The 17,318-nt window shown below is 47.1% G+C and overlaps 1 protein-coding gene across 2 annotated transcripts in view; it reads right to left on the bottom strand.

The window, feature by feature from the left end:
- The window catches only part of LTBP3 (latent transforming growth factor beta binding protein 3), a 542,185-nt gene that overhangs the window by 428,793 nt on the left and 96,074 nt on the right, over window positions 1–17,318 (bottom strand). For both annotated transcript variants that reach the window (XM_069645022.1, XM_069645021.1), the window contains exons 2-4: window positions 15,283–15,570; window positions 14,873–15,108; window positions 8,193–8,298 (exon numbers count right to left, since the gene is read on the bottom strand). In XM_069645022.1, coding sequence (XP_069501123.1) covers window positions 8,193–8,298; window positions 14,873–15,108; window positions 15,283–15,570 — 630 coding nt within the window. The remainder of the gene's footprint in view (window positions 1–8,192; window positions 8,299–14,872; window positions 15,109–15,282; window positions 15,571–17,318) is intronic.

The raw sequence follows: 17,318 nt of genomic DNA, 5'->3' as shown, positions 1-17,318 counted from the left end.
AGTCGCCGGGGCGCCCTCACAGGACTTAGAAGACCGCTCGGATTTCTTCTTTTTCTTTTCACCTGACGGGCTCTTTCCCTCCAGCCAGTTGGCGAGACGGAGATGGCGGTCCCTCATGGTCCGCTCCGACATGTTCCCGCAAAACGCACAGTCCTCCTCCACGTGCGTTTTGTCCTCGTGAAGACAGTAGAGGCATAAGGAATGCTTGTCTTCCTTGAACACGTTCTGCAGCTGGCATCCAGGGCAGGTCCTGAACAGCATCCCAAGCGTCGAGCTCCCTTTCTCTTGGGCCATGTCCGGGGTAGGCCTCAGAAACTTCTGGAATCCTCCAAAAGCGTCGTTCGACAAAATCTTCACCCTTGAGGGGCGTAGAAACTTCCAAAATGGGTCCCCGTTGATCGGATGTAAAGACGGTGGAGCTTGAGGCTCAATTTAACTGAAAAATGAGAAATTCTCTTTGAAAAAGCGCGAAAACGCAGCAAAAGCTTGAGAGCTAAGAACGAGGACTCCCAACACTTGAACATGCGGTAAAAATCTGAGGATGGCTGCCGGAGGTGGGGCTTAGGGAGAGGGCAGTCATTGGCTGTGGGCAGTATGACCCAGAGATCAGTGATTGGTTACTACTAGGAAAGACAGATCAGAAACGAAACTGATACTGATTTTTTTCTGTACCGAGGATTCCCAGCCTGACAACGGGGAATATTCATGAGCATGTGAATCCATGCCAGACCCCATGCTGGAGAAGCCTGTTAATCTCCCTCCTGCGAGTGCAGGGAGCTGCCCCATTTAACACTGTTGAGCGCTATTTGGGCACGTGCAGGGAACAAAAGCCCGCCCATGTCCTACCTCTCGTGATGCAGCCAATGGCTTCATACTCTGCTTGGAGGAATTTCTGTAAGGCTTCCACCTCACAAATTGGCATCTTTCAGTGAAGCCAGTGCTTTAACGCTGTGATGACTTGGGCATTACACTGGCATAGCACTGGCATGCTTGAAAGGGGGCTTGCGGATTTATGGGGGACTGAAAGGGCTTTTTTTTGTTTGTTTGTTGCCGGCTTAATCAAAAGGGCCAGGGCTAGCCTGCAGGAGTAGGCTGTTGTGGGAGCAGGAGTGGTAGAGCAAAGTAAAGGGGAAAGGAAGGTGCAATGTGAGGACGGAAGGAGGGGAGGAATTTACATTTATTTGCCTTTTAGCAGGTGGGCAAGCTAATTTTCTTGGTTAATATATGTTTTAGGGCACTTAAATGAGCGCCTCCATGTCAGCTGGACAACACTGAGTTTTCTTTTGAAAATCAGTGTTTTCTGGTATGTTAATCCAGTTGGGACAAAATACTACATACTGCATGTATCTGTTACACGAAAGCCCAGGAAACGTTCTCAGGTGGCATGAAGTCACCTTGCCAAACTATGCTCTTTAAAGAGAGGAAAAATAGTTTAAGTAGGGGTGAAAGCAATATTGTTACCCATTATGTTTGTTTCTGATCTCTAAGTTTTATTAAACGGGCCAGAAGTTGGCAAATTGGAAGTTTGAAGTCCGAGGGGATTGCACTGAGAATTACTTCCTTTGGTTGTGTGTGTGTGTTTTATTTACTGTGAAAAAATGTATATGGAAAGGTAGAAAACATTTATTGTAGCAACAAGAAAATTATACGAACAGTTTTAAAATGCGTCTAGTGAAAAAAAATTATTTCCTGCTACTTAAGGTTTTGAGATCACATGGCCATATACATTCACGACGTACCTAGTGTTGCAATTGCATGTCCAAGTTACCATCATTTGATAGGTTTTGCTAGAATATGGCAACATAAAACCTATCATCATCATACAGTAAGGAACTCACATCTATGACATGTATGCACAAAAGTGTCCTACTTTGACCATCGGACAGCAGCAAAAAGCACAATTTACTAGGCATTACAATAGTTTGGCGTTGCACTTGCATCATAAAATTATAATGTGATTTGTATAGTGCTTCACGTAGAAGGACCCCTTCTAAGCGCTGTTTTAATGTGTTTATTATTATCCACTGAGGGTACTCGATTCATCGCTCTCAGAATGAAGTAGGGGCTAGTCGGTGCCACCAAGGTTACAAACGTGTTGCATGGTATTGTCCCATTGCGAAAACCAGCACATTGCACATGAGATATTCCTCTGGCAACTATTTGCCAGAAGAGAACATGATATGCCCAGGAACTCTCACCATTGGGCAGCTATTGCCACGACGTGCCTAATTATTCATGCCATTTTCTAGGTATTGTAATCTTATACTCAGGTACTCTCACCATGTGCCAGGTTTTCTAATTAGATGCTCGTGCACTCACACCATCTGGCAGGTAGTGTAATCCTTTGTCCTCATATCATATGTCAACACGACTGCTTCACCTCGTAGCCTACCTACTTGCTCTGGTCTTCCCCTACAGAGCTTTGAAGTAGCTTCAAGGAACTCTGTAATATAATCTTACTTAATGTAGCTGGGAACCGCATTCTTTTTCACCAACGCCTAAAACTTCCCCTTTATTTCACACCCATCTTTCATTCTTCCGCCAGAGCATTTGGAATGGCCTCTAAGCGCCGTGTTCACCATCTGAAGAGAGTTACTGGCTCTTGCCACACCTTCAATTGAGAGCGAAATTGTTGGAAAAATAGATTACCTGGAGCTGTAGATTCTTTTGCAAAAGCATCATCAAGGAAAGTGCCCTCCATTTAGACAACAAACAAAAACATGAATTAGAAAATGAATTCCTGTTTAAAATATTGTTTTGTACTTTGTGTACTTATTAATGTTAAGTAAAAGTCAATAAAACAGTATTTAAATTGCAAGGTTCAACTATTTTGGAGAGGGGGTGCAGTGCTGGGTAGCAGTCGAGGAGCACCGAGCTTTGGGGCGCCCGGGTGGTGTTTCACCATGGGCGCAATATTGTCTAGAAATTGCCCTGCGCAGGAGAAGGGACACTTAAATCCACACATTCTGTGACAACAAGTAAAAGGGGACAAGAGCAGAACTGCACACCAGAATTAGTAGCAAAAAAGCTAAATCTGTCTAAGCATGTCACCAAAGAAGAGACAATGCATAAAGCATTATAACAATTCTAAAAAAAAGCTGAAATCAGTTATAACTACTGCAGAAATTGCAATAGTTTATATATTTACCCTATGTAGTAATATTTGCCCAAATTGTCATGCCAATAATCTTGTATTGCGACATCATCCCTCTCACCCTCTTCCACCTCCGCCTTTATAAGCATATTTTTTCTCCCTCCTCATTTTTTCTCCCTCCTCCCTTCAAACTGTGGGTGGGGCACTATGCGAGTTTCCCCTCCCACATCATGGGCGGCATGACGGATGCTAGCAAGTAAAGGCCAGCAAATATGCGCACAGGCCCAGCCGCCCAGGGGACAGGGGGGCTCGCTGCCAAAACCGTTGCGATTCACCTCGCTGCTCAAGCCCAGCCTCCTCTGGAGTGGTGGAGAAGGCCGAGTGGTGGGGGCGGAAAGGGTGGGGGGTTGTCCAGCCAAAACAACTACCTCACTGCACAGGCCTCGGCCTATCCTGAGGGGGCTCGCAAACAAAGCAGCTGCACGGCAGTGGCACCCCCCATCTCTCGACACGGGCAGATTGGGGGAGGCCGGGGCGTGGGGCAGAAGGGCGAGACGCCAAGAGACCAGGGAAGCACCTCACTGCACACTCCCAGTACAGCTCGTGCGGATCGAACATCTGAGAGACGCAAAGCGAAGCCCGAATACCTAAGAACCACGAGAGAAAACAAGCAGTGGCAAAGCCAACAGTTTGGGATTTTGTGGTGGCATTGGATTGGCAGTTCCAGGTATAATATGGCAACAGCTGGGAAATTGGGTAATTAGCAAGGCAAATGATAGCAGTGGGTGGCAAATGTCTATCTAACACGTATAGGCAAGAAAAAACTGATGGCAAAGAAGACATGTCAAGTCACTGAAGGCACACTTGGTACAGATATTTAATACAGCAGTGGCAAAATTACAGCTGCAATTAAGCCATTCACTTTCAGCAGACTGCTTCGAAATAACACTGGCAGGTCAAAGTTTGATATTACTGCTTGTCGTGACTACTCAAAGAGATTTCAGGATTATGTGTTTTGGGTAGGGAGGGGCATGTAGTGAGTGGAAGAGATTAGAGTAACCACGAGGCTCCCCAAAAACCAGATGGCTCTCCTCCTCCTTAGGTAGAGGTGGTAATTTAGTTTAGAGAAGCAAGCGCTGGCCATGCATGATGTGTTTTGCTCAAACCTTTTTGGGAAGGAGGGACTCGATGTACACTTCAGACACAGAGACCTGTACAGTGTGGTACAGGCGGGACGAGTTACCCACGCCACAGCAGATCCCTTGCACACTCTGCCAATGCATATCCCTCCCTGCTTGGGCCCTTGCTTACTCTACAGTCATATGATGGCGGTGGAAGGCCCTCAGACAGAGCAATAACTCTCAACTGACACTGGTATGTGTGATGCTGCCCCTTTAAGGTTTGCACGCACTTGGTGGATTGATGTTGCACTCTGCCGCGTGCAGTACAAATAAAGGGGGAGTTCCCTGCCACGCAGAGCGACCTGGGAGCCCGAACAAGAAGGACGTGTCTGTGTGCAGTCTGTGACAGGGGTGGGGCTCACAGTCACCCCGCAGGGCGCGGTGAAACACACAACAGTATGGAGAGGCCAACCCTCATTTCATCTGCACTATATCAAGAATAAAAAAAACAGCTTTCATGATGTGAACCTTCACAAACTATTCAACCAGTACAGTACACTGCAACACAAAGCTCTAGCTAGGCCAGAATTCTGAAGCCAGAGGACGGGACGCGCATTACAAGTGGAGAGGTATAACCAGAGGCGTCTCTAGGGGGGGCTAAGGGGGCTATAGCCCCTGGTCTTTTGGTTGTAGCCCCAGATAGAATCTCAGGAGCTACAACCAAAAGGCTAGCTAGCCCCCAGTGCCGACAGTTCCAACATTAGCGTAGCCCCGGGTCTTTTCCAGACAGCAGCACCCCTGGGTATAACACACATACACCACTGCAGAAGAGCTGTTCGGAGGGGGCGTTCAGCCTAATACCCCCAACAAACGCACACATTCCTGGTCTAGGCTTTGGCCACGGCCAGTCCTCTCTCTGACAACCTCACATATTCCCCTTTAACCCTCCCATCACTGATTCCTCATACCCCTGGCCTAGCACACACACTCTGCCATGCACTTACTTGTAAATACTTTACAGATGAATGACTAGATATACTCGGAGACCAAAATCCCCTTCATCCATGGAATGGAGCACTACCCCCCCCCCCCCCATACACGCCCACCCCCAACGGCGGAAGGGCACACCGTCAACGCCCATTGAGGGAACCCTCAATCAGAGAGTGGTCCAGCGCGTCATGGGAACAGACTCAGCTACCCCCTCCCCCAATTGGCGACCACTGGAGAAATCTAGTACTGAAGGGGCACCCACCCAGACTGAGGGCCACCTACCGGTAGACATAGTCTCTTCGCGGACACCAGAGCTGAAGGGGCACAGAGACAGAGCTCTCCCCGACCCCACCCCACACTGCCCTAGACGTGACCCCTCTAGCGAGAAGCCAGTTACTGAGGAGACCGTGTGCTCCCTGTCCCCTCCCAACACAAGTCTGCGCTCTTTCCTGACCACACAGTGAAGGAGAAAAATAAACATTCCCGTTTCAAGTAAACCATGAGCAACAGTCATGTCTGCCAGTCAGTGAATCATGCCCAGGGCCCCGCCAAGCTCTGCAGAATGTATTCACAGGAACTGGAAGGCAGCCCACTCGAGTAGCCGAGGGCACGACAGCCGACGCCACCCCCCGCCCACTACTGAACACCCAGGTGAATGTAAGCACAATCCGGACTAATGTAAGGCATGGTGACAGAGAAGCACCAGGACGCTTAATCAATAGTATACGCCACATGCCCCCTCTGTGGGTGAGGAGGAGGGCAACACAGGCCTTGGTCTAACGAGGTGTCAGAGGCAAGGCGTGTCGTGTCCTCCTGAGGAGGCCAGTGGCACAACAGTCCCTGCTCTGCACCATGGAGAGGAGAGAAGAGAGAGGGCGAGGGGCAGGACACGCCTTGTCGTACCGTGGACCCCAGGGGAGGCCCTGCTCCACTGACGATCTCAAGGACAGGGCCTGCACGCGCAGGAGGCCCCGATCTACTGAGGTGTTTAGGGGCACACACTGCCCAACGGAGGGTCCGCTGGAAAGGCTGTGCTCTGCTGAGGGGCCCCAGAAGAAAACATGACTTACAATTAGAGTCTGCTAGACAAAGCCTGCTCTGTAGAAGAGCCCTGCTTTCCTGAATGGCCCGGGCAGTACAACTATCCCGAGAAGCCCCAGAGCTAAATAGTCACCCACTGCTCTACTGTGGAGTCCAAGGAAGGGCCTGCTATACTGGCGATACCAGACTACCACATGCCCTGTTCTACTGAGGAGTCACACACTAGGACATGGCTATGCTCTGCTCTATGGAGGAGCTACAGGCTACGCCAGGACAGGATCTGCTCTAGTGAGGAGCAACAGGCTAGGCCAGGACATGCTCTGCTCTGCTGAGGAGTCACGTATTAGGACATGATCTGCTCTAATGAGGAGTCACACACTAGGACATGGCATGCTCTGCTCTATGGAGGAGCTACAGGCTAGGCCAGGACATGCTCTGCTCTATTGAGGAGTCACGTATTAGGACATGATCTGCTCTAATGAGGAGTCACACACTAGGACATGGCATGCTCTGCTCTATGGAGGAGCTACAGGCTAGGCCAGGGCAGGATCTGCTCTACTGAGGAGCAACAGGCTAGGCCAGGACATGCTCTGCTCTACTGAGGAGTCACATACCAGCACATGCTCAGCTCTATTGAGGAGCCACGTATTAGGACATGATCTGCTCTAATGAGGAGTAACATACTAGGACATGGCATGCTCTGCTCTATGGAGGAGCTACAGGCTAGGCCAGGACATGCTCTGCTCTACTGAGGAGTCACGCATTAGGACATGATCTGCTCTAATGAGGAGTCACACACTAGGACATGGCTATGCTCTGCTCTATGGAGGAGCTACAGGCTACGCCAGGACAGGATCTGCTCTAGTGAGGAGCAACAGGCTAGGCCAGGACATGCTCTGCTCTGCTGAGGAGTCACGTATTAGGACATGATCTGCTCTAATGAGGAGTCACACACTAGGACATGGCATGCTCTGCTCTATGAAGGAGCTACAGGCTAGGCCAGGACATGCTCTGCTCTATTGAGGAGTCACGTATTAGGACATGATCTGCTCTAATGAGGAGTCACACACTAGGACATGGCATGCTCTGCTCTATGGAGGAGCTACAGGCTAGGCCAGGGCAGGATCTGCTCTACTGAGGAGCAACAGGCTAGGCCAGGACATGCTCTGCTCTACTGAGGAGTCACATACCAGCACATGCTCAGCTCTATTGAGGAGCCACGTATTAGGACATGATCTGCTCTAATGAGGAGTCACACACTAGGACATGGCATGCTCTGCTCTATGGAGGAGCTACAGGCTAGGCCAGGACAGGATCTGCTCTACTGAGGATTAACAGGCTAGGCCAGGACATGCTCAGCTCTATTGAGGAGCCACGTATTAGGACATGATCTGCTCTAATGAGGAGTCACATACTAGGACATGCTGTGCTCTACTCCTATTTTAATCTCAGCTGGGAGGTGTCACCTCAAAGTACAGGGTGGATCCTGAATAACTCACAAAAGAGAAAGTTACTTGTGTAGTACTTGTAAGAACAGGAGTTACATCGCAGTACACAGTACACAGTACCATTGCGGAACTCACAATTTCCAGGTCAAGTTACTCTCACACTACATACAACACGGAGCAGTACTGTAACGGTACATAAAATAGCGCGAAGGATTTTTGTGGCAGAAGCAGCAGGGTGTTCTACTGGTGCTTTTTGCTCATAGAGGTTGTGGTGGTAAATCAGAAGCAAGTACTGGCTCTACTCACATTACGGCCAGGCACTGGTGTTACAGCAAATGAAGGCACGGTTTGTCCACACAGTAGGCACTGGCCCTGCAGGTGAAGTCCATGGTGGTACCATTGTAGAGAATAGAGGGAGAAAGCACTGCCAACAGAGGAAGGTCGGTGCACAACAGAAGGTTCCAATGGTCCCCGCTGTGGAGGGATGGTTGTACTCACATGTAAGTTGGGGGCACTTGTGGCATTTGCCCTGTCCCCAGGAAGTGCCGATGCTCCCGCAGCAGTCCTCTTCCTTAGTCAGCCCAGGCAGGGGGTTGCTTCCACACTGAGGGGCCGCCGCAGTCGCACACCACCAGGAAAGGAGAGGAAGTAGCATTAGCAAAAGAAACCCACAACATTGGACACTTGCGCACGTGGATTCACAAGAAAACCTTAGAAGCCCATCTTCCCATCATTAACATTAGAACCCGAGTGTTCAATATTTCTTATGCTTCTTTATAGTCTGGACAGCAATACGCATTTTCATGGAATTCTTTGGCCTTGATCCGAGTAGAAACAATCAGTGAGAGCTATACTCGCCCTTTAACTCGAATTACTTTAATATACAGTAGCAAGCAGAAAGTAAAAAAAAGAATAGCACATCAACATGTTTTTCTAAAATAAGAATGATGCCCTTACTAGAGTGACATGTATGCCAACCAACAAACATAAGAATGGGTTTGCATTTATTATTTATTATAGGTAAACTATGCCTAACAAGCAGCAATATGCAAAGGGTGTGATGGCTGCTGGTGCTTTATGTGAGGTCACCATCAGACTGGGAACACATACAACTGGACTGTGTCTGGAGCAGATGGAGACAGACAATAGGGAGAGCACAGGATGGACGTCAACTACACTATTTCATCTGTATGCAGAACTGCAGCCTGGTGGTGGGGTGGTTGGGGTTCATAGGAAGAGTCAGCGTTGCAGCAGCATACACTTAGGGGAAACCCATCCGGGAGAAAAGGTGACTCTTACGGGCGAATGAGAAGCCCGTCTCGGAGGGATTAGCCTTATTTCCCGGTGGAGGGGCATTCCAATGATGGGAGTCCCGGAGGTGAAAGAGCAGTGCAAAATCACAAGCGCATTAGGCTGGTGGCAGAATGCATCACTGGTTAGAACATGTGTGTAACATGTGCCAGACAATACCAGGGAGTGGCACTGCTCTATTTTCCTGCCCATGGCACTGGTCTTACTGTGCCACCAATGTTCCCACACATACCATCACAAACACTGGCTAAATGATCGACAGCTCGACTGAGAATGAACGACTGGCTGGTCTGATTAGAGTTTTAAACTCTGTTTGGTAGGGTCATCTGATTCACAGCTGATGGCACCTCTTTCCAAGGGACATCTTATATTTTTGCTTTCCTCGATTTCTCTGCAGATTCATCCTAATGAGCGTGGAAAATGTATGTGGTTGAATGTATCCTTAGGCACTGTCTGGCTTGGGTTGATGAGACTGTATAACGAAAGCTAATATGCATACCCACAATGCACTGCTCAGTGGTTAAGAACTGGAAGTGAACTTGAAAGTATGGCTTCTTGGTGGTGGTGTAGCACACTTCACTTAGCTGAAATTACATATTCTACTCTCACATGTAGGTAAGTTTGTTCATGTTGTTCTAAACTCACCATAACATTGATGCCATTTGTTAAACATACCCCAATGCTCCAACCACACAGATAGCCAGGATGAGTAGCATCTGGGTGTCAGTGAGAAGAATATCTGATTTGTTTCACCTGAAAATGGGGCCAGAGGATAAGCAGTGCAGGTTCCTCCTTCAGTTTGCTGGGGAGACTGGGAAGTGGAAGGAGCTGTACTGGAGGTGTGCAGCTGACATGGGTGACTAATGGCAAACATCATCTCTCCAGAAGAAGAAGGATGTCAGACTATACTACAGTGAGGATCCCCAATGAGGTTCAAATGCGTGTGTGGTTGTTGGCACCCAGCTGTCTGTCTTGGGTTGAAAAAGCTATGTATATAATGGGGCTTCCCTATAAGGCAAAGAATTTTATGGAGTAAAACGCATGGCAGATTGGCAGAAACTCCTCCCTACTTCCAGGCAGGTCTGCAGGCCAGCACCAGGGTGGTGAAATATTGGATCGTGTAATAAGCTGCTCAGATGCTAATTCTGTGCCCCCCCTCCCCCTCACCCCTTAGGCAATCACACAGCAACAAGCATTACTTATTAAATGGCAGGAGAAAGCCTTTCCAGCCAAGAAAAACGCGAAAGGCATCCTTTGTTTTACAGGTGGGAGAAATTGGATGGGAATCTTTTCTTTACAGAGCATGTCAGTCAGGCCCTGTGCAAGAGGATCCCAATTGGCACTAGCCCGAAAGTATCCATGGCTACATTAACATAAACAACAGCACATAGGTACTATAAGCACCTACAACGCGCCAAAGACTGTCATTTCAGCAGTCTTTCCAGCCAATCAGCAGCCATTAATTCAAGTTCAACGCTGCTTTGGCGCTCACAGAAGAAACATGCATTTGTTTCAGCCTTTGGATCACAGGCAAGTGTGAAGAGGAGAGGCTAGGATTCATAGCTGAATACATTTGCACCAGTGCTTTGATCATGCCACTGACCTCTTCACACTCATGCAGAACAGTGCAGCCACTGCTGGCCCACGTTACAACAGGAAATGGGCAACCCCAGCTATTGGCCTCTTAATGCTGTCCTTCAAATTTTGCAAGCAAAGGTATTGGAGAATCTGTGAATCTGAGATTGACCTTCTCTTAGCTGATTCGTCGTCTCTTTAAATGGATTTGTCTCAAGCTAATTCCCCGCCGATCATTTGGGTGGTTCCTGTAACAGCTCTAGAGAGCAACAGGTTTCTCTTTGTACTGCTTCTCGGTTGATGCTGAACTGTATTGCCTCTTCCTCGGGTCAGTGCTTAACTACTTTAAAGCTGCTGCAGTTTCCTCTGAAGGGTCATGGTGTGGCAGCGCAGCAGGCTAGCCAAACGCGCATATTTCCATGCCCTGGAAGTGCTTAATTAAAACAAAACATGTGCTTTGGGTTCCATGTAATTTCATCGGACGATCTTTTTTTTCGCAGGGTTTTTTACCACACATTTTTTAACGGAAAAACCCATTGAATTTTTTGTAACATTATTTAAAAAAATATATATATTTTATAAGGTGCGTGGCACGAGCACGTATTTTCAGTATGCATAGGAACAGAAAAGCATTGTGCGCTACAACTGAATTTATTAGACGTGAACTTGGAGCCCCTGGAGGAACCCCAGCCTTGCTGTAATCATGCTTGGCTGTCGCCTTCATCTTTTTGGACATTGTATATAGAACATTATTGGGACATTTGGAGCTGTACATGGCAGATGATGGCAGCAGCTGCCCATGCGGGTTACACCTTGCCATACGGTGACTATGCCATGCATATGAAGGTTTTATTGGGGCTTTTGAAGCTGCCCTTTGACATATTATGTTATTGGGTTTTATACCAGACACCGTTGCCATTTGCTCGATAGTGAAAAGCTATTGGCTTTGCCACTGCTTGTTTGTAGTTTCCACTGCGGATATTTTGGTAATTTCGCAGTAAGTGATGTTAGATGGGCCTGTGCGGGCTGTCGTCATCTTTCCTGGCACCTAGCTCGGCCAAGGAGAGCAATGGGTTCGGAACACCAAGAGGTTGTCCCCAAAAACTGAGATCTTGGGAATATTTGCAGCAGCTTCATGGACAGATCTTTGCGCAATTCGTGTGGGCTTCATCCAAGTTTTCTTTCCTTACTGTCGCACCGCATGAAGCCAAGAGCAGGTACTTGATTTATACTCGAACATTCTTTTAACGCAATGTATTTGTCTGGAATGCATTCACAGGAAATTTCGCTGTATTCATTTACTAGTGTTCCTCCAGTCTTATTAAAGGAACACGGTCTTAAACAATTTTATTTTAAAACAGTATAGTTATCACCAGCGATACCTTGGAGAACATACGACTTTAAAACATATGTTAAATAATGGGGTGCAAAGAAGTGACCCGATTACAGATGGCACCACACACATCACCGTTAAATAGGTAAATAAAATACAGCAAAGCGTGGCCCACTATTTAGCTCCTGGTGGCTGCCAGGGTTCCCTTTGCCTCTGTTGAGACCTCAGCACCTGGAAAAAAGAATCAATAATTGGACTCGATTACGTCTGGGAGCCGATGGCTGCTGATACAAAGCATCCATAATGGACTGGCCCGCATTTTCCCCACTCTGAAGTGCAATAAAACACATTCTGAAATGGATACATTAATGTCCTTTTGCAATGATATTTGACCTTCTTTGCATCTGTATTTCCTTATATCCATGTTCTATCCTTCCTTTACCTTTACTTGTCCCTTTTTTGTTCTTTTCCACTTTTGTTCTCTCTTCGTATCTATGTATCCTCCTTCCTTGTGTTTCCTTCTTAAATGTCTTCATCCTTTCCATCTTTCCTTTGCATTTTTCCATTGCTTCTGCCCTTCCAGCTTTCAGCCCTTCTCTCCTTTCATCTTCCTATTCCCTTCATTATGCCATTCCTTCATTCTTCGTTTCTCCTTTCACCATTCCTTTTTTTCTGTCCATATTTGCTTCCTTCTTTGTTCATATCATCTTTCCTTCTTTCTTGCATAACAGCTTTTTCCCGTCATTCCTTCTTTCAATCTTTCCTTCATTCGTTTATTCAGCATATCATCCTCTTTTATTTGCTCCTCCCCTTTATTCCATCCTTCATGCCTGTGCTTCGTTCATTTTTTCTTTCGGCCCCGATTTCTTCCCACCTTTCTTCCTTCCATCTTTCCTTCTTTCCCTATTTCCTTCATTCTTTACTTCATGTATTCCCTCATTCCTTTGCATTATTCCACCATTCACTCTTTCTTTCCTTCTTTCCTTTATTGCATCATTCATTCCGGTCTTTCTTTCCTTCAGTCTTATTTCTTTCCAGCTGCCCTTCTTTCTTTCTTCCCTCCCGTCCTTCCATCTTTGTCTCTTTTCTATTTTCTTTCTTGTATTCCTTTCTTTCCTTCATAATATAATTACTTCTTCCCTCCTGTTTTCTTATCTTTTCACGAATTGATAAACACCACCCATAGTTAGCTGTCTTCCAGTTGTCGTTATCTGTGCAGTTATCTAGTGCATAGTGCATTAGAAACTATTACGGATCTAAATACATTTTATACTAATAGATTTTCAAAAAACGTACTCTGTCCCTACATATCATATATAGCCTGAGCAATGACACGTCAGACCTTCCTGAAGGGGGCAAATTCGTCTTCAACCTGGTGAATGGCTTTTTGTTTTTCAGTTAAAAAAAGAAAAGACGGGAAAGAAAAGGAGGTAAGAAGGTAGACGAGAATAAAGAAAAGAAGCACAGGGAAAAAAGGAAAACAAATTAAAGAGAAAAATAATGAAGCAGAGTACGAAAAAAGTTGGATTGGTAGAAAGGGAGAATCAAAGAGAAAGTAAGACACTGATAGGTGGAATGAATGAAAGAAAACGGATACAAAGAGAAGGAAAGGCATTCAAAGAAAGAAGAACACGAAATTGAGAACGACAAGTGAAGGGACCTGGATAGTCATGAAGGTGGAGAAGAAAACAAAGAAGAGAAGAAAAGAACAGAAATAATGAAAGAAGGAATGGGAAAGAAAGGTAGAAGAAAGAGAAGAGACGAGACTAGCGATAGCTATGAAGAAGGAATGAGAAGGAAAGGCAGAATAAGCGTGGGTCAAACTATCACAGCAAAACAGCACCAAACATGTACGACTTGCAATTTAGTCAACTTTATAACTGTATCATTGCACTTCAGGGTTTACAAATATGTCCTGCAGTCAAGTTTCCTCTTGATACTGGTAACAGGAGCCATTGCCTCCCAGAATTATTAGCGCGTTCTGCAGTGATCAGTCAACCCTACAACTGCTTCTGTGCAACTGGAGCCATAGCCTCATCCGAGACAGTGGGGAAGATGGCTCCTTCCAGGGGCCACCTGGAAGGCCTGTTTCTCCCCCATTTAACATATATATTGTTTTGCAAATCTTTATTATTCTCCATGGGGCCATTGGTGATACAGTCCATGTTTTAAATACAATTATTCATGCTAGTCCCCTATTCATGGGGTTAGCCATTTTGTTGATTTTAAGGGAATTTCTGCCCTGGAATACTATTTCAAACTGTTCTTTCCCCTCCCCTTTGGCTAATCACTCAAGAGAATGCCCAGGCACAGTCATCGACTGGCCGGTCATTCTTAGCTCACCACAGTGATGGCTTTGGCTGGAGGGTCCATGGAGGTGTGCTATGATTCTCCGATATCAGCCCGGTCAGTATTAGGCTCCGGGAGGATGGCTGGCTTGTGTCTGCTAAAACGAGTTTACTTTTCGATCTACACTGTAGTCTCCTAGACTGGGCCTTGACATCTTTAAAGGTTGGCGATTCCTAGTAGAATTTCTGATGCCTCTATATTTTGCTGTATTGTCTGAACCCCCTAGCCAATGCGTGGAGGGGCTCCTCCCACAAGCACTGTAACTGCTAGGGCGAGTCTTCCATCTTGTTCAACTGAAGACCATTACAATTCTGTGTGCTTGGCCACGGGGCTGGAAGATGGGTGGGTGGGTGGTGCGTGAAAATTCATGCAAGGAAGCAGGTTATGTGGTGAGCTGAGCTGACAATAAACGGAGCTTGTTCTGCTTCTTATAGACCTTACATAACCCTACTATGCATGAAAGGAACGCTTGAGCTGTAAACATTGTGTTGTTTGAGAAGAAGCTTGCATTTACGCTGCACGTCCTGTGCATGTTCTGTGACTAAGTGAAGCTTGGCCCATGGCACTTGTTCTATGTTGGGTCACATAAGGAAAGGTGGTCCAGACTCACGGATTGCTTGGGCAGGGTCTCCTGAAAGCAGCGCCCCAGAGGCTTTTGGGTCTGTGGACGGCTGGGGTGCAGATTCGGGGCACTCTGCCCTGTTGAGCTTTGTGCTGGGTGCTGGATCAGATGTTGGGACCCTTGGCCGGTCGCCTCTGCGCTCATGCTGTCGATGCGGTGCACACGCACCGAGGCATCGTGAGGGTGGTGGACGCGCACATTCAGCATCGGTGGATGGGCCTGCACTACAGAGGGACAGAAAATGAGAAGAATCAGAAACACCAACTGGAGCAGCCACTCTTCAGGTTGAAGGAGCTACTCTCCAGACCAGGGAAGACATTTCAGATGAAGGAACTACTCGCAATATTCTTCAGACTCAGGCACTGACACAGAACAGATGGATGCTTGACTCCTCTTACCTTCTGCAGAGTGTTCGCCCTTGCCCAGTGGCACCGTGATGCTGGCTCTTGCGGAGGTCTTGCTGGACGCCTGCTCTCCGTTGCCTTGAGTGTCTGAGATGACCTGGACTGCATAGATGGCATGCTTGCTCGACACGGCCTCCCCGTGGCTGCCCTCAGACTGGACTGCTTGGTGCCCCTGGCGGCTGACAGGGAACTGGCAGAAGCGTCCGGTGAACTCAGGGGGGCACAGACAGTGGTTCCGGGAGGTGCACTGGCCGCCATTCATGCAAGGGAGAGGACAGACCACTGCCAAGGAAAATCAGAGAGGTTAATGGAGTTTGCGGGAAATATATTTACATCATCAACCTTTTGAGAGACCACCTCTTCCTCTTCTTTAGTTAGAGCTTGCCTGTTGCTGTTTAGCAAGCAATTATCTACACAAATATAGAGGGAAGATGCCAAAGCTAACACCAACACCTTGGCAAGTACATGTGCCTGCAGACAGGAGTGCATTTGGAATTGAGCTGCATATACACAATCCAAAATCAGACTCACGTTTTTCAATGCTGCTGAGGTCAAGTGGACAGCAAGCAGACCTCAAAGCTCAGCAAAGCAATACATATTCCTACATTAACTAATATATTTTCCTGAAAGTTGAACTCCTACTCCCTTTGTCGTAACCAAATTACAAAATGCAATTATGGAAAGTAACTTCCTTGACTCACTGGGAAGATGATTCAATGTGGAAACATGAAGTGATGGCCTGGGGGCTGCATCAGGGCAGGTCACTGAGTGGAAAATGAAATCCAAACTGTTGGCAGGCACTAAAAATGATAGGGCTAAGCCCCCTTCCTGACTACATTACCCAAATCACATTAAGAAATCATGCTTAGCCCAAAAAGGCTCACACCGGTGCAGACCCTCATTGAGATACCACGCATGGGGAGGGGCGATCACCCTATACAAGGCAAGCAGCTCAGCCTGACAGTGTGGGTCACTGGAGAAGCGACTGAGAGAGTAGTTTTGGAAACGGATGAAGAAAGTGAGATTGGAGAAACATGAAGAGGGGAGGGTGGGAAGGAGACAGATTGTTGGAGGTTGGAGTGAACATCAGGAAAGGAAGGAGGAAACGAAGGACAAGATGTTGGAAGTGGAACATCGTGAGAGGAAGGATGAAGTGAAGGCAGAGTGGGGAGAAAGAGGGACAGGACAAACGAGACCAGCTACTCAGCCTAGGGAGGTTCCGGCTTAACAGGTTGGTGATCCAAGGCAGTCGCAGAAGACAGGAGGATTTATGAGACAGCGCTACTACACCAGGAGTGATGGTGTTTTTTTATTTTACACTAGAGAAGACGGAGAGACGACAAACCTGTTTGTTTATCTAGTTATCTAGTTAGTCGTTGGGCACGAGACACCAGAAAGCCTGCAACTAGGAGTTGTGGACAAAGGCCTCTATATTATGGACACTAAGAGAGACATACTTGATCGAACTTCCCTTGTCCCAAAGAAAGGGAGCTGTAGGATTCCCAGAAGTTCTTTTTGAATTCTTTGCATAGTTATTTTGATACACTTTAGTGGTCATCCTGTTCTTGTTTATTGAATAGATCTACATAAAAGTGAGTAATTTGGGTCTTGGTCTCATTTCTGGTCACGCACACGCACACAAACACACATTCTATAAAGAAGAATGGATGTGCTGGGGTGGTAGGAACTTCCAGTGCATTAACCCAGGAGAACAGTGACTAGATTGGGGGCAGTGGGTTGAAGGGGTCATTACAATTAATTGTGACCCCACTGCTTTAGAAGGGCAGTAACATTGTCATGTTATTATGCTAGGTTTGTATAGTGTGCCAAATTGTCACAGAGAAGCTGGCTTGTCCCAGAAGTTGGCGTATTGAGCCCCCGCCTCGGGTATCCAGACTGTAGTCTGTAGGGGAAGAGGAGTAAAGGTAAGACGATGGGAAAGTGGGTGCAGATGCCACAGGCAAAGAGAGGGAGTTATGTAGATGTAGAAAAATACATGTTTTGTGATAGATTGGGTGCATGAGAATCCA

This window comes from Ambystoma mexicanum, chromosome 2p (genome assembly GCF_040938575.1).
Source record: "Ambystoma mexicanum isolate Mex_15411 chromosome 2p, UKY_AmexF1_1, whole genome shotgun sequence".
Classification (NCBI taxonomy): domain Eukaryota; kingdom Metazoa; phylum Chordata; class Amphibia; order Caudata; family Ambystomatidae; genus Ambystoma; species Ambystoma mexicanum.
This window is presented reverse-complemented; position numbering and strand designations above follow the sequence as displayed.